At 45.5% G+C, this 20,330-nt stretch overlaps 2 protein-coding genes across 4 annotated transcripts; both read right to left on the bottom strand.

Moving 5' to 3' along the window:
- Positions 1–1,110: 1,110 nt before the first annotated feature.
- On the bottom strand, positions 1,111–8,218 carry fndc7a (fibronectin type III domain containing 7a). Its single transcript, XM_068600046.1, has 13 exons — positions 8,183–8,218; positions 7,672–7,690; positions 7,284–7,541; positions 6,311–6,565; positions 5,007–5,264; positions 4,674–4,928; positions 4,060–4,314; positions 3,675–3,932; positions 2,847–3,104; positions 1,891–2,145; positions 1,432–1,695; positions 1,317–1,346; positions 1,111–1,142 (listed from the first exon to the last, which is right to left on the bottom strand). Exons 1-13 carry the CDS (start codon positions 8,216–8,218, stop codon positions 1,111–1,113), a joined length of 2,433 nt encoding a protein of 810 aa, XP_068456147.1.
- Positions 8,219–9,919: 1,701 nt separating this feature from the next.
- LOC137781982 (microtubule organization protein AKNA) lies at positions 9,920–19,419 on the bottom strand. 3 transcript variants are annotated; one of them, XM_068571034.1, is made up of 22 exons: positions 19,276–19,419; positions 18,567–18,788; positions 16,876–18,020; positions 16,684–16,758; positions 16,487–16,598; positions 15,592–15,704; positions 15,464–15,523; positions 15,203–15,336; positions 14,929–15,112; positions 14,097–14,251; positions 13,700–13,849; positions 13,249–13,393; positions 13,045–13,139; positions 12,729–12,925; positions 12,518–12,632; positions 12,118–12,300; positions 11,766–11,872; positions 11,556–11,663; positions 11,386–11,481; positions 10,620–10,734; positions 10,349–10,517; positions 9,920–10,252 (listed from the first exon to the last, which is right to left on the bottom strand). In XM_068571034.1, the coding sequence occupies exons 1-22, from the start codon at positions 19,346–19,348 to the stop codon at positions 10,052–10,054; spliced, it is 3,954 nt and encodes a 1,317-aa protein (XP_068427135.1). In that variant the 5' UTR covers positions 19,349–19,419; the 3' UTR covers positions 9,920–10,051. The 3 variants fall into 3 exon arrangements, 2 of the variants coding, with proteins under 2 accessions (XP_068427135.1, XP_068427136.1); XM_068571035.1 differs by having other exon boundaries at positions 13,700–13,846; XR_011077242.1 differs by having other exon boundaries at positions 10,114–10,252; positions 10,620–10,669.
- Between the last annotated feature and the right edge of the window lie 911 nt (positions 19,420–20,330).

The following is a 20,330-nucleotide window of genomic DNA, read 5'->3' as shown; positions in this document are numbered from 1 at the left end:
GTCAACTGCGAGAAAACAAATCCAATGATGGCAGAGATTACACTGAATCTATCTCCGGCAATCTGACCAGACGTTTCATCCACAGGCCTTCAGGCCTTCAGGCTGAAGAGATGGAGACCTGCCGCCTCGCTTCAAATGACTCTCTTCTCTCCGCTGTTCAGACGGCCGCCGTGTGGAGGTCTTCTACTTCAGGAGTCCTAAGATCTGATTTCATTTGGTCTTTGAAAGACTTTTGCCATGATGCGTCCATGTGGGAGGTTCACTGTACAGTTTATATTGCTGCTTCTTTTGTACTAGTTGAGGTTACATCATTATGAAAGGGCATTGGCCGAAGATATAATAACATGCAGCCGGATATACAAAGTACCAATATGGAGAAAACTTTACATGCCCAAAGAATTCATTTAAAAGCCTTCAGCTATACATTTTATTGTAGTTCAGAGTTTTATGTTCATATTTATTCAGACAGATTTTCTTGCAAACAAAACCGATATTCCTAAACAATGCTGATATTTCTTTTTGGTCAATTTGTGGCGATCCTGTGTCCATGAGGGCGCTGGGTGTTCGCTGAAGGGCGAGAAAGATGAGAGAGAGAGAGAAATGATCGACCTGGACACAAACAGATGCTCATCATCATGGCTTCACTGATTAATCACACTTCACACTCAATGAGAAGAATTATTTGTTGAACTTTATCAGGAAAAAAAAGCAGAATACAGCCCTGTCATTCTGAGTCAGGAGCTATTAAATATCCATCTTCTTACATATCATCACCGACACAATAAGATGTCTGAGTCATGTTCCTGCAGCAGCTCTCCGTTTCATTCACCTCGGTCACGTTCAACTCATTCTTCCTCCCATATATGTGCGACTCAAACACAACTATTGTTGCACCAGAGTGCCATAGTCACAATCTATGGACGCTTGTGTCCCGAGATGCGCCTCCAGCTGTGCAGCAGCACAATGGAAGCGTCCCGTGAAAGCAGCTTTCATCAAATTACTTTCACCAGTGAGACGTCAAGGACGGCACGTTGTTTGTCTCGTGTCGTTACGTAAAGTCAAAGTGGGCCGAAGACGGTGCCGTGTTGAACACCAGGAAACTTACCGCAATTATGACACAGTCTGTTGTCCGCTAGAGATCACTGCAGAAGGAGAGACACGTGGTTTCAGTGCAGGAGCAACAAATACACAACTTATTCATGAGAGTTTGACAAGAATAGTTTTGTCATTTGCACTGAAAGTTACACGAGAAGATCCGACACATTTCCTGTCTCATCTCTGAGCGAGATTCAAATATGAGTTGAGAGGATACTTACCCATACCAGCATTGCTACCCGGGCAGAGAACTGAGAACATGACAAAGACGAACACATTAGCTCGTGACCACAAACCCGACACAGATTATAAAACACCTGCACCTCCGTGACTCACCTGAATATCTCCGGGGTTGACAGAAGTTGACTTTGACCCCGTTCTGTCCCACCGGCGCCACCACGACCGTGTACACGTCGCCGCACGTCTCCTCCTGGATGTCGCAGTATTTGCTGCCGGCGTCCGCCATGCACGAGTAGTCGGCCGCCGTCCCGTTCAGCTCCACCGTGTGTTTCTGCATCCACGCGCCCAGAGAGCGCCAGTACACCCTGAGCGAGTTGTTGGCCCTGCGGTAGAGCTTCACGCTTGTTGGGCAACACGCACCTGCAACAAAACGAGTTGCGTTCGTGGCGATGTGCATATCAAGGTGTGTGCCGAGGTTTATTACCGCTGACGCGAATGTCCGACCTTAACCTCCCTCACCTCACACGCTCAAACAGCTGGACATTTCATCCGTGTGCACGTGGCTGTGTGTGTGTGTGTGTGTGTGTGTGTACATGTGTGTGTTTGCGCCCTCACTGGATGAGAATCCCCGATATTTGCACTCCGACTTGTGTCCCGTGCTGCTGACGGCCTCCAGGTTGACGCTGTAGTTGGTGCCGCAGGTGATGCATCCCATCAGGCAGTGGTTGTCCAGCGTGTGGCACTTGGCGTGTCCGCGTGAGGACGTCAGGCTGGTGGTGTAGTAGCGAGCGCCGCCGCCAGGTGACCAGGTCACGTTGGTCATAGCCTGGGTCACCTGGGTCACGTTCACATACACGGGGCAGCAAGGACCTTGAGGAGTGAGTTACACAACAGTAATCAACATGGAGCGGATGTCAGTCCTTCCTCCCTGCTGCTGTCAGGCTGCACAACCAGCTGAGCCCCCAGGAGACCATAAAACCACTCCGAGCACACCGAACATTTTGTGATCATTTGTGAGCAAATGATCACTTTAATCCACGCACCATTGCACTTTCCATGCAATATTACTTTCCATGCAAAAATACATTTTTTTATTTTTTATTTCTTATTCCATCTGTATATTTTAAATATTGGATTCATCTGTATATTTTTATTCCATCTGTATATTTTATTCTATCTGTAAATTTAATATTATTCTTGTTACTGCTAAAAAAAAAATGTTTCTTTTATTACCATTCTATTGTTTATTTATATTACTTGTTTCTTTTATCTTATTATTATTACTTGTGAACAGTGCTGCTGTAATCCTGTAATTTCCCCACAGAGGGACTAATAAAGGATTATCTTATCTTATGTAATGAGAATATTTTGACTGATGCTTCATGATACTTTATCATCAATTCATACTAAATGTATTGTCCTGTTTTTAGCTCGTGGAGTGTTTTGTTTGATATGCGGGAAAACTATAATGAACAAAAATGACAGTAAAATGAGTGTCTTGTGGTTTTGGGCTGCACAAATAAATTAGATCTGACTTGACGTTCAATTCTCGCGATGACAAATCATCGTACCCGTTTCCAAAGTTTTACTGAATCCAGGTAGACTTCTCCCCGCAGTGGAGCTGGCCGACGCCATGACCTCGTAGGTCGAGCCGCAGGGCAGCGGCGCGAGCCGGCAGGAGCTGGCTCTGGTCTGGCAGGAGTGGGTGCCGTAACGCCCGACAGCCGTGATGGTGTAGTTTGTTTTGGGGTCGTTGGGTGTGGTGAAGAGGACCGTGAACGTGGAGTTGTTGTTCTGCGTCATCGTCAGGATCTCCGGGGCGCACGGAGCTGTTTTCATACCAAAAACACTCGTTAATACAGCAGAGAGGTAGAAAATACTACTAAAGGGAAGATTAGACACAGCAACGGTGTCTTTTTTTTAATCACACATCGACACGGACTAGCAGGGTGATACCGCTCTCATGTCCAGGAGAAATATGAAGCTAGCATCATCAGCTGGTTAGCTTAGCTTTGTTTAGCACAATGACATGAAACAGCTCGCCCGGCTCTGTCCAAAAACAACCAAATACACACACCAAGACATTTAAGGCTCATTGATGATGAACTTATATTATATATATTTGTTTTTATAACAACACATAAGTGCTGGTAGATTTGGACAGAGGCAGGCTAGCTGTTGCTAAGCTAATCAGGCTACTGTATGTAGCGTAATATTTGTTTGTGTAATGTTGTATCCTCTCATCTAAAGCTCGACAAAATATATAAATTGCAGTATCGTTGTATGTCCAAGATGCTTTGGGTTTATCTTAATGAATACCCGTACTTCCATTTTTGGTGTTTATGTGGATATTTGTATATTTACAGGCTGAGATATCACTCTAAAAGTCCCAATAATACCTGTCTCATGCGTGCGCGGTGCACATGTGCGGTTGCATCCTCGCAACTCGCTGCACGGTGTGACGGTCACAGAATAAACCGTGTTGCACCTCAAGTCTGACAGCGCGCACACCGGCGCCGTGTCGTTGCAGTGGATGACGTCATTAGTCTGGGCCGCCGTCGTCTCGTAGAGCTCGGCCCCTTTGACCGCCGGCCACATGACCTCCAGCGTCTCTGTAGAAACTAGCTTTATGGTCACATCCTGCGGGCAACAAGGAACTGGGGAAGAGGAGGAGAAGATACAGGAGACCAAAAAAAAACTAGGTGAGGATGTTATGCAACACTGCAAAAGACCACACTGATGATTTTCAACTAATTGGGTGGTGCTACATGTGAGCGGTCCTACTGGTGGTGTAGTTGCGGACTTGTGCGTAAGGGCTGGAGCCGGCTCGGTTGTAGGGGAAGACGGTGGTGAGGTAGGTGTAGCCGCACATGCAGGAAAACGGGCACGTGGTCCCGGTGGTGTTGCAGGACTTCTCCGTTCCGTCGTCCCTCTTTATGAACGCCATGTAGTGCTCCACCAGCGGCACGTCGTCCCACACCACCGAGCAGTTGCCCGCCACAGGTTCCACCACCCAGATGTTCTCCGGAGGACACGGATCTGTCAGGTGGAACAGGTCGACGTTAAGAAAAACACTGTTTTTGGGGAAGGATTGGTGTTCTTAAGAAAGACGATAAGGCCAAAACTAAGGTCTGCCAAAAAAATTACATGAGCACTTTTGTCTTTCCACACGCACACACACACACACACACACACACACACACACACACACACACACACACAGACACACATTCTACGTAACCCAATCCAAAGCATAATTCCATATTTTCACATTAAAGATGTAGGATTTTGTGTCTGTACTAGATTAGTCTATACCGAATGCACATATAAGTATTATGTGCAGCTGTGGTAGTGTGTGTGTGTGTGTGTGTGTGTGTGTGTGTGTGTGAAGTACCCACATGTAATGTACTCAGCTGGCTGTGAGGGTTCACTCGGGCCGGCACTGTTGTAGGCTACAACGCTGACTGAGTGGTTCTGTCCACACTCCACCGGTATAATATAACAGTAACTTTGAGCTGCTGAAGTGCAGTTTTGTCCGTTGGTGGTCCAGGCCATGTAGTCCTCTCCTCCCTGCACTAACACCCAGTACACCACGATGCCAAGAGACCGACCCGTGTCCACGTTGACGAAGGCCACGTCTGGCCTTTGAGGACCTGGAAAGCGAAACCAAAGGGGGAGTTGAGCGACACCGTCGGGCTCTCGTTCCACCTCCTACCTCCCATCGCGCTCACGTGTGATCTGGCAGACGGTGAGGTCGTCCCCGGCGCGACCCTCCGAGTCCCACGCCGTGCCCTTGATGCAGTAGGTGGTCCCCGCCTCCAGGCCGTCGAAGGTCACCGTGGGGTCGGTGGTGTTCAGCTTGACGCGGGAGTTGGAGTCCTCCCGGATGATGCAGAGCATGTAGAGGACGGCGTTCTCCACCGGGGGCCACGTCACGAGGATGGTGCCGTTGTCGGGAGACGTGGTGTTCAACTTGGGCGCCATCACCACTGGAGACGGGGTCAGGTGGACGGAAACGAGGAGAAGAATTACATCACAAACACTTACTGCTACTATGCCGACAACGTCTCTCCAAGAAGGTCGATATGGGAACGATCTGTGATCATGTGACACGACTCGAAAAGAGATGACCCCGTTCTCATGGTCTCACTTTTCATATGAGAATAGTTTTGTGCAAAAGCATGGATACAGTTTCCACCCTCCCGCGCTGGCGATAAAGAGCAGAGACTGCGAGACAATGAGCGGTGAAACGACACGCTGTCATGGCCGGCAGGGCGAGCTAGCTAGCATTGTCCTTCAGGAACAACAGGAAGGCTGCGTTTCACCCTCCATACGCTGATTACCATCTTGCATGAACTGCTTTGAATGTGTCGTTAAAGTGGGCAAAACACATCATTATTCATTTTACAGATTAATAGTAATATTGTATATTATAATAATGTTATTCGTCTTAACACGTTGAAAACTGTGGAACCAATTTTGTCTCCAGACCTCTTTTTCCCTGTTTGAATCGTCGTAGGAACTCTAAATTTATTCCAATACTTGTGTTTATTGTATGTATTTGTTCAGTAAAGTCTTGGGAAAAAAATGTATATCGGCAAAAAAAATCACTTTCAAAGAATATTTTGATATTAACTCTGAACATCCAACATGATATGAGCCAGATTCCCCAAAATGCCTCCTGGAGCATCAATAAGACACCTTTTTGGAAAGATTAGGACCTAAAGAATCAGAATCTGCAACAAGAATCACAATAAAACAAAGTCTTGGCCTGTTAGGAAGGAGTTTAGTCAAAAAACTGTGTCGTTCGGGTAAAAAATTGCGTATATTAGGCCAAAAGATTGTCTGAATGGGGCATGCTGGGACTTAAAATTGGAGCGGGAGAATTTTCGCGCACAGTTTCCAAAAGGTTAAAGTATCTGAAAATCATAACTGTGTCTTAAATGATCAGTTTTTTTTACTTCCATCACTATTTGAAACACTCTAGCCACAGGATGGCGTGTTTTTAAGACTCTGTATGACACTTTGTCCGTACCTGTCCTGGCCTCGATGGGCTCCGACGGCTGGCTCCTCCCCCCGGAGTTGACGGACATGACGCTCAGCTCGTAGTCCGTGTAGGGCTGCAGCTGCACCACGGTGCCGGGGGAGCCGCTCACCGCCGTCTCAGAGAAGAAATGACCCGACTGCGCCCGGATGATGTAGCCGGCGGCACCGGGAACCTCGGAGAACTCCACGGTGATGCTGTCGCTGTGTTTGGAGTACGCCTGCTCGATGCTGGGCACCTCAGGAGCTGCAGAGCACACGGCAGTGTGACATAGATGTAGAATAATCTATACTGGATATGATAGAGTGAGTTCCTTTAAGATAACAATACCTTATCTATATGATGTATTATATATCTAGATAGATGGATAAATATGTACTTTATTAATCCCCGAAGGGAAGTTTTTTTGTCAGAGTGGTGGAATGTAAGAACATTCACTTTATTTCTATAATTAGGTGCAATTGTGAAGTATTTGTACTTGAGTTCCTACTCCACTTTATACTTCTACTTTATATATTTATTTGAAAGCTACGGCCACTGTGTTAGATTGTGTATGCAAAACACAAAACTGCAACCAAAACGCTTAATGGCTAATTAAATTAACTTCTAAGAGTCGGGACAAACGTCCGATTCAGCTTCCCAGAGCGGACAGCCCAAAATTCAAAGATATTCAGTTATGATTAGAAATAATTTTCTTTTGATCAACTAATTGTTTAGTAACTAAAACAATGAGCTTTGCTTTAAATAAACAGGATACAGAGGTTAACATGAGCTGCTGTGTTCATGCATCAGTCATAATAATCACATTACTTTGTAGTATTATTCAACGTGTTTTACTAAAGTAAAGAATCTAAGACTGTAGAAATGTACGATACATGAAATCTTTTTGCAACGTCACACATCTGATCCACCAGCAGGACTCCTCTTCCTCCTCTTCCTCCTTTTCCTGGCTCTTGCCACTGACCTGTGGTCTCCTCCGTCTCTGCACCGCTGAGCACATTGAAGGCATTGTCCATGGCCTCCAGCTGCATGGTGTACAGCGTGTTCGGTGACAGCGAGATGACTGAGCCCATCACGGAGTTGCCGCTGAACTGAGCGAAGACGGGTCGCCCCGGGGAGTTGTTGGGTGTCGCTGTGATCTTGTAGGAGCTGGCGTCGGCGTAGCTGCTCCACTGCACCGTGATACTCTTGGACGTGACCGTGAACACTGACAGAGTGATGTCTGGGGGAGATGGAGAGCAAGACAAGGATGGGACGCATTCAAGCAGATGTTTAGCTGTCCAAACACTACCAGATGTGAAGGAATTATGCAGTTTCAGAAAGTAAAGCAAATGTAGGAGAAGATCATTTACCATTTTGAGCAGCACAGATCTGAAAATGAAGGGAAAAAATGGCAGCTTAATGAATGAAACAAGGAAATGATCATGATAAACAACAGGAAGTACAATAGTTTTAAGTCAAGGACATCATTCCAAAAGGTAGCAGCCTCTTTGGTATTTCACATTATATCCTGAGGCTAATTACGCCTCAGGATATAATGCCTGTATCATGTTCTCGGCGCATGAGAGGCAGCAGGCTGCACATTACCTTCACTCAACACAGATTTCAGGACTGGTCAGCGCAGGTATTTCTTTCAGGTCGGAATGAATTTGTCTATTGAGCTAAGGTTGGGCATGCCACATGCACGTGTTGAAAGCAGTGACACTCAAAAGAGCCTGTGTTCATGCGTTTCAAACGCCCACCATTATTTATCTGGCTGTATGAAGTATACACTGCATGAAAGAGAGGAAAACATGCCAGGTCCCTCTGAACACATTACAAGTGAAAATCAGTGCACAATGTGAGAAAGTGAGCGTCTCTTACCTGTGTGAAGGCCAATAAAAGCAAAAGTTTCAGCATTTTCAGCTGTGTTCCCTCAGCAGAATCACTCGTTTCTCTGAGCCACTGCCTTGAGGCGAGATGTGTGATCCTGATTCCCAAAATGACTTCAGGGGAGCAGCTCAGGCTTAAATTTGACTTTTTGTGTGTGTGTTCTCTCTCCCTCCCTCTCCCAGATGAACCGACAGGTCCTTTATTGTTTCAGCAAATACCAAAGAGCCCAGAGGCTGTAACTCCTCCCCCTGGAGGTGTGCGGGTGTCCCACACAGAACGCTCATCTCCTCTAGATGAGGATGCAGATACAAACACTACTGTGTTGCACACTTTTTGTCTTCACGACCACGTCACACACAGTGCAAATTGATTAGTTACCCTTAAATATGTTGCACCCGCAGAATAAAACCCCCTGAAGATCCCAGTTGAGTACCACGCATCACTATACCTTATTTAATAAAAGATCATTTGATACAGGAGATGACCTGGTTCTGTGTCTGAAAGCAAGTTGTTTGACCTGATTCAGGTTTCATCAAAACAATACCTGACACAACCTCTTTCTGAAAAGTGAATCATCGTGTTCTGGGTTTGTCGACACAAATCTATCAACAACACTTTGTGTGCTGTGACTATAGATATAACGTATGGGTTGGGTGTCAATACAGTGTATAATTTGCAAGGGAAGACATCTGCTTCACTGCCCCAGAATGTACAGTGTACTTGTTTGTATTATCTAACATACACACTTCATCTCTTTCTGAAGCAGCTGAGGTCATTTGTCACTCAACACTGACATAACAAACCAATAGAAAGAAGCCGGTTTATGTAACCACGCGCATGCATTCGGTAACGCACACGACGGGGAGCTTTACTGTCCTCTCTGCTGCACACGTGTGTGCTTAAAGTCCGTGTTAAGGTGACAAAAGGAGAGGTTATTGTCATGGCTTTTCCTTTCAGTGGCCTCGTATCAGCATCAGGTGTGCGTTATGAAGATGTGCTGGGACGATCCAAGAGGGCCAGATACACTCTTTTGTGCATGAAGGCCAAGAGGAGGGAGCCAACGTTCAAAGAACAAAAAGTTACAGGGTCAGATTTCCAAAAAGTCGCCAGTGTAATGGCCGTCTCAGACACTGCCTGCTCTCTGATGCTGTACCGGTGTTGTGAGGTGGAAGAGCCACGTCTGCCCTTTTGATTGTCTACAGGTAAGTGAACACTGAGATCTGCATGGAGGAATGATGTTGAGACATCTTCTTCCCCGACACCCCCCAACAGCAAAGTGAACACAGTCTGGCCTTCAACAGATACTCAGTAATGAGACACAATGTCGCCTGCAGGCGTCAAACCAGCACATCGGCTCCAAAAAGGACAAAAGTTGATACACTCATTGGATTGGAGGGATTTTTCTGAAATGTAATATTATAAATCTGACATACTTTTAATATTATTTAGCTTTATCTATTTGCCCCGTGGCTGCTCGTGTGTATTGGATAGCGATCCAGTTGTGACCTCTACTGAACATCATGTCAGTATAAACAGGAAGAGATGAACATGAACTTTACCTTGTCAGTGTGTCACCGAACCTGTTTGTTTTCCACGTGCTCCCCAACCATCAGCAGTGAACCTCCCATCAAAAATATTGATTTTATATTGGGTACATTTTACACACGGTTGAGTAAATTGAGATGATGGAGGATCCAAAAAAAAATAAAGATACTTAAAATAACCACATTTCTCTCCATCAACAAAAACATGTGCAACATTTTATTTTTGCAGTTTCATGTTAGGCTTCGTATGAATACAAACAACCATGTAAAAAGCAATAACTTTTCATGAACAGGTGTCATCACGACAGGTGGATGATTACAGAGGGAACTGATCTGTGCTCTGCTTGTTGTAACGGGGTTTGCTGCCCCCTGGTGGTGGCTGCACGCTGTGCGCTCTCCTGTGAAGATGAGCCTCCGCCAGGTCAGCCGACAGCCTCTTGGCCATCCGGTCGGTGGTCCTCTTCATGCAGCGGGCCACCTCGATGGCCTGGTCCAGAGACCTGCTCATCTCCACCTCCTGCAGGACAGTTTGCAGACTTTTCAATGAGCTAAGCGTGAAAAGATTTTACAGGGAGGATCTTTACAAAGTGAGAAGAGGCAGCGGACGCCTCACCTTGGTCCCTCTGCATCTGCCGGACCGGCTGCCGGTCTTTGAGGGCCATGACGCTGGAGACGGCGTTCGCTGGAAGAACACGTTACTGGGCAGGAGAGCCGAGTCGGACTGGGTGGAGCGTTTTCTTTGATGGGACATGGGCCGCAGAGGCGTCTCCCTCACTTTGTAGCTGGATTGGAGGACAGATATTCCCCATAACGTTTAATAACACTGTGTGGGAAACCAAACACGTCTGCTGTCGGTAAGCGGTGCGTTTGTGTCACATGTTCACCTCGCGGGCAGACTGCTGGAGGAGCCGTAGCCGACCTGGAGAAGAGGCTTCTGAAGAGACGCAGAGGGGAAAAGAGACCAGCTCTCCTTGGAGTAAAAACTCTCCATGATGGCCGCTGATCACGGAAACATGACAAGCACTACTACAGCGTGTACACAACACAATACTGCACACATTCACATGCCTGGATTTGGTTTGGACGTTACTGGCAAAGATATTTATGATGATGATGATGATGATGTTTTGTCTCTGCCCTGTTTTAACAAACTACTCTGTGCTTTCCTAGTATGTGCTTGAAAATCAATAGTTCTATTATGTATGTATGTATGTATGTATGTATGTATGTATGTATGTATGTATGTATGTATGTACGTACAGGTGCTGGTCATATTATTAGAATATCATCAAAAAGTTGATTTATTCCACTAATTCCATTCAAAAAGTCAAACTTGTCTATTATATTCATTCATTACACACAGACTGATATATTTCAAATGTTTATTTCTTTTAATTTTGATGATTTTAACTGACAACTAAGGAAAAACCCAAATTCAGTATCTCAGAAAATTAGAATATTACTTAAGACCAATACAAAGAAATCTTGGCCAACTGAAAAGTATGAACATGAAAAGTATGAGCATGTACAGCACTTAATACTGAGTTGGGGCTACTTTTGCCTGAATTACTGCAGCAAAACACAATTTTAATAAAACACAATGACTCTGACACGTTGACGTGAGAAACATTAGATGATAAAATCTCTTACTTTGTGGTCGCTGCTTCTCATGGCTGTCAGAAGTCTTTCCTTCTTTTAAAACGTGGCCGGTCAGATCAGATGTTTTGAAGCCGTTTCTCTTTGACCCTGAAGTAGCACAACACACACTATTAGATATAACATCCCTGCACAGAACTGTGGGAACCAGCCGTGTCTCTCACCTCTGTTGGACTGCAGCTCAGGTGCAGAGTGCACGCCGTCTCTCCGGCCCTCTACAGGTGAATTGTGGAACTGCAACATGACCTCCGGGCCGGATGTGGCATCGCTGTCTGAAATACACACACGCAAACACACATAATCAGATGTTTAGACACACTATGCAACGTGGAGTGTGTTGCTGTCATTGGCGTGTGAGTGTTTTGTGGAGGAACCTCTGCTCCTGCTGGGGTCCATGTCCGAGGAGGTCCAGTCATCTCTCCTCGTGTGACCGGAGCTGTGATTGCTCGCATTCTGTGTGCTACTCGATGGCATCCACACACTAGACGTTGAAATATAAAAGGGTCATAATAATGACTGTCTAATGAATAATGAATAAAAACATGACAGCACTGATATTCAGCGTCTGTGTGCATCATGAGAGCTTCTTGCTGCATCTGCAGTTGTCTGGTTGTTATTCAACAATTATTAAAGGTAAATATAAACCAAACGTCACATCAATGCACCCCAACAACAGCCATCATCCATCTGTTCCTCCTCTATCAGCCTCCAGGATCAGCTCCCCACCTGTTGCATGCTGGTCTGTGGTGGGTCCGCGGTCTGGTTTTAGACTTGCGTTCCTGGTGATCCTGTTTGTATTTACAGGTGAGATCGTCCATTTTCTGTGCGAGGTGAGGCAGCTGGACCAAACCCTGCTGCAGGTCCTTCTTCAGCCGGGACACCTCCGACTGCAAGGCCACGATAGTCTCACTAAACACACACACATGACAACACACACAGATGTTCGCTGTGTAAAGAAGCAGTGTCTGTGAGCGACTGTGGCTTCTCCTGCTCCTGAATGTCTCATCGTCTAATGACCTTTTCACCTGCTCTCACAGTCTGTGTGGTGCGTTCTGAGTTCACTCCGTACTGAACACTTTTGCAGCGCTCAACCACCAACACGAGCAGCTCCTCAGCGTCAACCCACCTATTACACGAGCAGGAGTGCAGTGGGTTGCCTCTCTCTTCTGAGTCCATGGTAGTGCCGAGTTCGGGTTCAGATACGCGGTGATGGAGCTGGGCAGGCCGGCTGCGGTCAGATCCTGTGTGTCCGTGGTTTAGAAGTGTTCATTATTGCAGTAATGACCAGATAAAGTGAGATAATAATAGAATGCCTTCATGCTGCCGGGTCAGCTCACCCTGCAGCTTGGCTGAAGGCTCCTTAGTGGTGCTCTCCACCCACCGCTCCACCGCCGCACCACCGGACTGTGTTTGGACGGATGTGGAGGGACGGACCCATCGCTGGCTGCTGAGTGAGGCCGACTGGACGGCCGTCTGCAGGTTGGAGGAGCCTTCACTGTCTGAGCCGCTTAAACCGTCATTCTGGGACAACCCGCTGGAGGTGGGAGGATCAAACTTGAGTCATGTAGATTATGAGTGTGCATCAACAGGAGCTAGTTTCATTAAATACTTCACAAATGTGTTATAGTGTTGCTGTGTATTTTTGCTTTACACCTTTCTGTGAGCAGATTTAGTTGAATCGGTTCAGAGGCGGATTGATTCAAGTAGGAGCTCCCGAAGCCGCTGTCGGTCTCTGGACTCACAAACCTCTGCACCCCAGACAACAACCATTAAACTACGGCAGCCTTTATGCATCCTCTATTACAACACTGCAACCTAAACACCATCCAAGACAACATCAGACTCTCTGTGACTAACCTGTGATGGAGATGAGGTTTTGAGAGGAGGCTCTGACAGAATGTGGCTGTCTGAGTCTCTGAGCAAGACCTCCACAGCCTGACTCACACAGTCACCCAGATCACATCCACCCACCGGGGTCAGGACACTATCCGGGCTGCTGCGGCTGCAGCAACAACAAGTGAGATAGTTTGATATTTATAGTCTGTGGAGCGGAGTTGTGGAAGTCATATTTAAACAGTATAACAAGGAAAACATTGTGTAAAGCTAACTATTCTTGGGCGCCTGCTGTAGATGTTTCTAGATTAACAACACAACACATACTGATCTCATTTACTCTGTGACCAAACTACAAGACGGTTTACTTCAATGTTACTTCAATGAGACACACAAAGCAGTATAGATACACCACAACATGGTCACAGCTCTGTGACAGTATGTGGCCAGGTAGAATGTAATGTCCATCACTGACCTGCTGCATGTCCACTCCCTCAGTCTTGCGGACGCGCTGCTTCCGCTCAGGTATGCTAATATGTTGCTGTGATCCGTCGCCTCCGAGGAGAGGCAGCTCCTCTCGTCTTCAGCCTCCAGCGTCTGCACTTCCTGTCCGGCCGGAGAGCTGCTGGAGCGGGACGGAGAAGAAACCCTGCACAGTCACACAGAGCCGCTCGGGGGAACCTAACACCTGAAACACTATCTGCCTTTGGTGAGGCTGAGAGCACGGCTATCATGTGAGCCCACACACATGCACGCGCCACTCAAAACATCAAGAGGTAGACACAACAGTGACAGTGAAGCATGCACACCAGTGGTGTATCATTTGACTCCATCGTGCACACTATTTTAATATGGTTTTACTTCAAAAGTACCTTGCATAGCAGTAGTTCTGTCCAGTGTTTTTCAGCACAGCCTCAGTTGTTTTGAGTTCACTGCTCTCATCTCGATGGACTTTCCTCTCCTCTTCGACTTCCTCTTTCTGCGTCTCCATCTCATAACCAGCAGTGGAAAAAGCTGCATGTGGGCCCTGACACACGAGACCGTTCAATCATTTGAGTTTAGTATCATCTTACACAGACACACACTCTTCATTTCTCAGAAATAGAGTAGAAAAGGCTGGATAGCAGGCTTTAATATCAATAATGTATGAAAGATATAGAATATTATAAGGTGTGTTGAAAAGGTGACACTACGCTTAATTACTGGCTAAAAGAAGAAGAATAGGAAGAAGGTGCAGTAATAGATATAGTTTGAAAACTGTGAATGGTTCTAATCCATATGAATGTCATAAAAAAGTAACACCAATCATATATTAAAGATATGGATATTGAAAAGCTCACGATAAACTGCATTGCTTGTTGTTATGTGTATGAAGAAGATGAGGAAGAGGAGTTCGTTGGAGAAGTGAGAAAGGGTTAAATTCTCATGAATGTCATTGAAGATTTGATTAATACAGAAATGATCATTTTATTCCCTGTTATGATCCAGAGATCTTCAAGTAAAGTCACCAAGTAAAGTCTGTTCACGTTGCACAAACGTCGCGACACTTTAACGTGACATTTTGTACGAAAAGTAAAAAACTTTGTGGGAAAGAGAACAGATTAAAGATTATGTTTTGAAAAGATTATGAAGCTCAAGCCTTGAGCATTCAAATAGAAGAAGACGGGTTGTGAACACGCTACAATGAGGCCGTGAGCTGCTGACCTCCTGCAGGGATGGTGGAGGAGAGGGTGACGGCATGTAGAGAGGACTGAGCTCCACCTCCTTCATGGGTGTGGGAGTGGAGGTTGAATGCGGTGGAGAAATCTGCTCGCACACATTTTTGTCGATCATCTCCTTGATGTCTTCAAGCTGCATCCCTATCCTGAACAGGTCTCCCTCCACCTGCCTGCACACGGTTTAACACACACAATGCACATGAATGAGGACATTCACGTGCGACTCATTCACGCTGGTGAAAGTCAAGAGTCTCTTTCACCTGTTTGGGTCAAAGACGCCTGTTTTCCTGGACAGGCCCAAGTAGTTCTGCATCTCCAGAGCTCTGTGCTGTTCCTTCTTCCTGATGTACTCTCTTTCCAGTTGGTCCTGAGCCTCCATGATGCTCCTCAACATCTGACAGTGGTCATATTTTACATTTATGGACACGCAAAAAAAATACATGAGTTATAATGCATCTCACACAATTGTGATGTCCTATATTTTCATATCCAACTACACATAAGAAGTGAACAATACTGACCATTTGCTGTTCTGCTGTGCTCATTGACATGATGCTCACACTTGATTTAAATCCGTCCACCTGAATAGAAGAGGGCTTATGAATATGTTTGTGTATTTAGCCTCGTGGTATCCCATCTTCAATCTTACCTTCTGCATGAACTGGCTGATGATGTCCATCAGCTCTGCGGTCATTCTTTCACCATCACCCGCCTCAGGCCGGCTGGGGGACGAGGTGTTCACGTTGCTGCTCTGGAGGTTTTCTAGAAACAAAGCCAGACTGAAGTGATACAAATAGGCCATAAAGGGGAATTACATCATTATTTTTTTCTGATCCGTTCTTACTCATCAATGCATTTGACCTTTTGAAAACCGTGCTCCCATTTTAAGTCCCAGCATGCCCCATTTGGACAATCTTTTGGCATTAAATACGTCATTTTTTAATTTTTAAAACCGAAGAACACAGTTTTTTGACTGAAACTCCTTCCTAACAGGCCAAGTCTTCGTTTTATTGTGATTTTTGTTGCAGATTTTGATTCTTTAGGTCCTAATCTTTCCAAAAAGGTGTCTTATTGATGCTCCACAAGGCTTTTTTAGGGAATCTGGCTCATATCATGCTGGATGTTCAGAGTTACCATCAAAATATCTTTTGAAAGTGATTTTTTTGCAGATATACATTTTTTCACAGTTTAACGGGTTAAAGAAAGTAAGGTAATATTGTTTACTTTCAGTGTATACAGACAAATAATGTGTTACTTTACTAATTATTGCAACATACACATAATGCATACAGCTACTGATCGTCTTGTGATTTAAAGATGCAGAAATCAAGAGTGAAATATTTCCATGTGGTTTGGTTTACATGCATTGTTTTCCTCTTTATGAACATGCTCCAAAAGCTAAGAAAAGATGTCTGTCTGACTAGAGTAGTTGTCATCTGACTCCATTTGTCTCCATGGTTGCACTTCACTGTGTAATATGCAGGTACATAGCGAAGCAAAGCGTTGACTTGTCATAATATCAGATGTCGGACACAGAGACATACCTGATGGGGGAAGGTGAGAAGCCACGGATCCAAGATGGCTTCTCTCCACTACGTTACCCTGAAGATCATCATCACACTCTAAATAAAGCATCAGGTCTGAGGAGGCTTGAGCCTGAGAAAAGGAGATCCATCAACGTGTAACTTGCATTAAAGCCATGACTGAGACATGACTGAGGTTAAGTCAACGCTTTACTTACGTTGGTTCCTGCTCTCATTTGATCTATACGCTTCTCTGCTTCAGCATATTTGGTTAGTAATTTATCGTATTCCATCTGAGGAAGACATGTGGAACGAAACAAATGTTAGTGCCACAACGCGCAGCATGTTGTTGTTTGAGGACAGACAGGAAATCACAAACCTTACAGGTGTGAACCCTGAATGTGTTCTACCTGCAGGTGATGCACCAGTGCTGGAGCAGACTGCTTGTCCTCTTCTTTGAAGACATAGGGCTTCACTGCAGGCTGGGCTGAATCCTCCAGGACTCTGTGTATCAGCCCTAACATCTCTGGAGAGGACCGGGCTCTGTGCATGGTGCTCGGGCTCTGAGGAACAGGTCTGGCTGGTCCATTTGGACATTTGGGGATTTTCACCTTGGGGGCAACCTTGGAGAAGTCAGGCAGCGGGTAGTGGACTTGGCCTTGACCATACTTCATCTCACTGAGGGACCTGGTGCGCACAAGTGGGACTCTCTGAAGCTGCTCATCCTTTTCCTGCTTCTCTACGTCTACGGCACTTTTATCCCGACTGCTGTCAGAGAAGGTGACGGTATCAATTTCTCTTTCTGCTTCGTCCTCTAAATGACATTTTTTCCCTGATGCACTCGTCTCGTCATTCCTGTCGGAGCAGAAACTCTGATTCATCTCAGCGCCGTCTGAGTGTTTGCTATTACTTGTTGAGCTGTTGCGTGTCGGAGCCCAGCTGCAAACAGTGTCATCCCCGCTCTCCAACAGGGACACCTCCGGCAGGGTCTCTGCCTCGATCGGCCTGCGGGGTCGCAGCAGCTCCTCCTGGGAAAAGTGTCGCAGCAACAACTGGTCGAGGTCGGAAGGGCAAGGGCACGATGGGGCAACCCCACTTGGCTTGGAACCATCAAGAGAGTTGTCCCGTTCGGTGTTGCCATCGTCTTGCGACAAAGTTGCCGCTTTCTCAGCGTGACGCTCAGCAGAAACCAAGCGTTCGATGACATCATCTCTACCTCTTGTCTTACATTCAGGCACACCACTACAATCAGGACTTGCATGGATTGTTTCTGTTCCCACAGAGCTCGTGTCGCCCTCAGAGTTCACTGTTTGGTTGAAATAAGGGCTGCCCAGGTCTTCGTCAAAAGGGAGGTCCTCCTGCTCCTCGTCACTGGTATCTACTGGGTCCTCGTGCTTTATTAAAGGCGGCTCATCTGGGACGGTGTTTGGTTTTGGGGCCGACACATGCAATATGCTGCTCTTGGGCTTGCTCTCTCCCACCATCTCACTCTGACTGCTGACGACGACACTGGACTCTGAAGAGGTGACGTCCAACGGCGACAGCTCTGCACTGCCTGCAAATTAAATACCAAACTAAAAGATAAGAGTGGAATCATGCAAAAGGGACATATGACAACCTCACACACATTTGGGTATCTGGAGTGCAAACTTTTGTGGGCTGGAAACATGTGAGTCAACAGACAGAAGGTGAAAACAGGTTTATTCAGATGGACGGGATAAGAAAACATTATTTTTTTTAACATTAAAACAAGTTGATATGTAGCATGAAACTAAAAATGACCATACAACGTATCCTTTTAGCCTTTAATAATTAACAATGGCAGCTTACATTTACTCTGTGACTCGGCCAATATGTCATAACATGTCAAAGAAAATCACTGTCACATATTACAGAGTGCCACAAAGTCCTTTCCATTTCACACCCAGGACATCAATCACCATGATCTGGTATAAACCTGTGAGAGTAACGGTGTCTTATTCTTCATTTAAAACCGCCCATGTGTTATGACGCTACACTACAGTGGGATATACCGTTCGGGAGAGATGAAACAAACCAGTTCAACTGACACAAAGTGATCACCGGTGACTTCAGGACTCACCACTGAGATGGACGCTCGCCTCGGAGCCGGCGGACTCGGCCCGGGACAGACGTAAGGCTAAAGAAGTCTCCAAATCACTGAGGTGGAGGCTTTCATCCTCACTCAGGTCCACGAAGACGCTCTGCTGAATGCACTTCTCCCAAAACACAGTGGGCTTGTCCTCAACCCGAGCGTCCTCGTCTGATTCCTCTGCTGCTGCCTCCATGGACGCTTTGTCCTCACCTGTGGCGGAGGGCAAGACAGGAGGATGGAGCACCTGTTCATCACTTAGCAACACAACGTGTGAGCAGACAACATTGGATCAAAACGTCAATTATATAACAATTAATGTATTGTGTGGTCAAAGGTTTGTGTGTGTGCACTGTTTGTGTGAATGATGTTATGTATAACAACATGCAAATAAAAATATGTAACCTATATTGCTGTTGGATATATGGAATGAAGTAATAAGTATGAATTATAGTGGGGTATAAGTTTGTGTAAGTAGCAGTAACTGTATTAAAATAAGTAGCCTAATTATTCAAATGTACTTCCTTAACTGTGAGTGTGGCATGCATTACAATAAAGTAACATCAACTACACTGCAGAGTCTGCGTTTGTCTGCTACTTTAAACTTTCAGCCTCATATTGTGACTCGGTGGCGGCTCATTTGCGCTCTCTATTTATGACATTATTTGTATTAATGACATTGTTTTGCCTTCATACTCACGTTTAAACGGCTCCTGCGGGTCTGCAGATCCGTCTCCTGACCCTGAGCTGCAGCAGTCTCTCCTTCTTGACATCTGGTTTCTCGGACAGGTTGAGCGTCTGCAGCGTCATGAATAATGGAGCCTGCGTCTGGTGCAGTTGCCTGGTAACCTCCACCAAGTTAACTGAAGATAGTTTTTATTAGCTGGACGACCAACCTCACTATTTTAAGTATTTATTGAGTCTTTCATACGACACGCAGCGGCAAAGTGTGGTCATGTGTGGTCCGTGTAGTTCTGGTCGTTTCTTTTGTAGTTTAGTTGAAAAAAAAATAAAGAAATGATTTTTTCGTTTTCAGTTTGAATCCTAAAACGCAAATACGAGAGAACTGAACTTACATAGGAGCAGATTATTTTTTTTGCAAATCCTTTTTGTTTTTTTCTTTTGAATTCAGACGCAACGCTTAGCAGGTGAACCGGAAATACCAGTCTGTCAAAATAAAAGCCCAAGCAGTAGAATGATTATAGGCAATTAATCAAAGTAATGTGTGTGTGCAGAGTTGTTGTAAACGTGTTTTGTTTACCCTTTCTACCAGTTGATGGCAGTTTAAGTGTATTTGAACCATACATTTAGTTAACAGAGGAGACTGTTTGTATCTGGAGCAACTCACCAGGGGGCATCCTCGAGATCTGGTGAGTCGCTGCATATGGCTCCAGAAAGAGGTTATTTTGTGGCCAAATACCTTCTTCGAACACATTTTGGACATGAATTAAAGATCCCAGCTGCCTACGGACAAAATCATTGGATGTATGTACAATTGTCAGGAATAAATTACCTTCAAGGAGTTGGAAACTGGACATTGCATCGTTACATCGCACTCGTATAAACTAAGCAAAGAGCAACAGTAGCGGCCTTCTTTTTGTTAGGCAACGGGGTCCCAACAATTATTTTCCTCTAGTGTGTTATAAGTAAGTTACGTTATAAGACTGTGTGTGTCGATAAAAGCTCAGTTTCCACAGAAAATGCTCATGGTTGTAATTTTAGTGACATTCATTTATTGAGCGCACCTATGTATTT

This window comes from Clinocottus analis, unplaced genomic scaffold, assembly GCF_023055335.1.
Source record: "Clinocottus analis isolate CAN_PGR_092001 unplaced genomic scaffold, fCliAna1.0.p SCAF_11, whole genome shotgun sequence".
Taxonomy (NCBI): Eukaryota; Metazoa; Chordata; class Actinopteri; order Perciformes; family Cottidae; genus Clinocottus; species Clinocottus analis.
This window is presented reverse-complemented; position numbering and strand designations above follow the sequence as displayed.

Coding starts and splice junctions, on each gene's coding strand:
- LOC137781982 (XM_068571034.1), bottom strand. CDS start 19,348: ATGTCAAGAAGGAGAGACTGCTGCAGCTCAGGGTCAGGAGACGGATCT. Junction 16,759..16,875: donor CACTGGTGCATCACCTGCAG/GTAGAACACATT, acceptor TGTCTTCCTCAG/ATGGAATACGATAAATTACT. Junction 14,252..14,928: donor CTCCACCATCCCTGCAGGAG/GTCAGCAGCTCA, acceptor CTCGTGTGTCAG/GGCCCACATGCAGCTTTTTC.
- fndc7a (XM_068600046.1), bottom strand. CDS start 8,218: ATGCTGAAACTTTTGCTTTTATTGGCCTTCACACAG. Junction 5,265..6,310: donor GCCCATCGAGGCCAGGACAG/GTACGGACAAAG, acceptor CCCCGTCTCCAG/TGGTGATGGCGCCCAAGTTG. Junction 4,929..5,006: donor CACCGTCTGCCAGATCACAC/GTGAGCGCGATG, acceptor TTCGCTTTCCAG/GTCCTCAAAGGCCAGACGTG.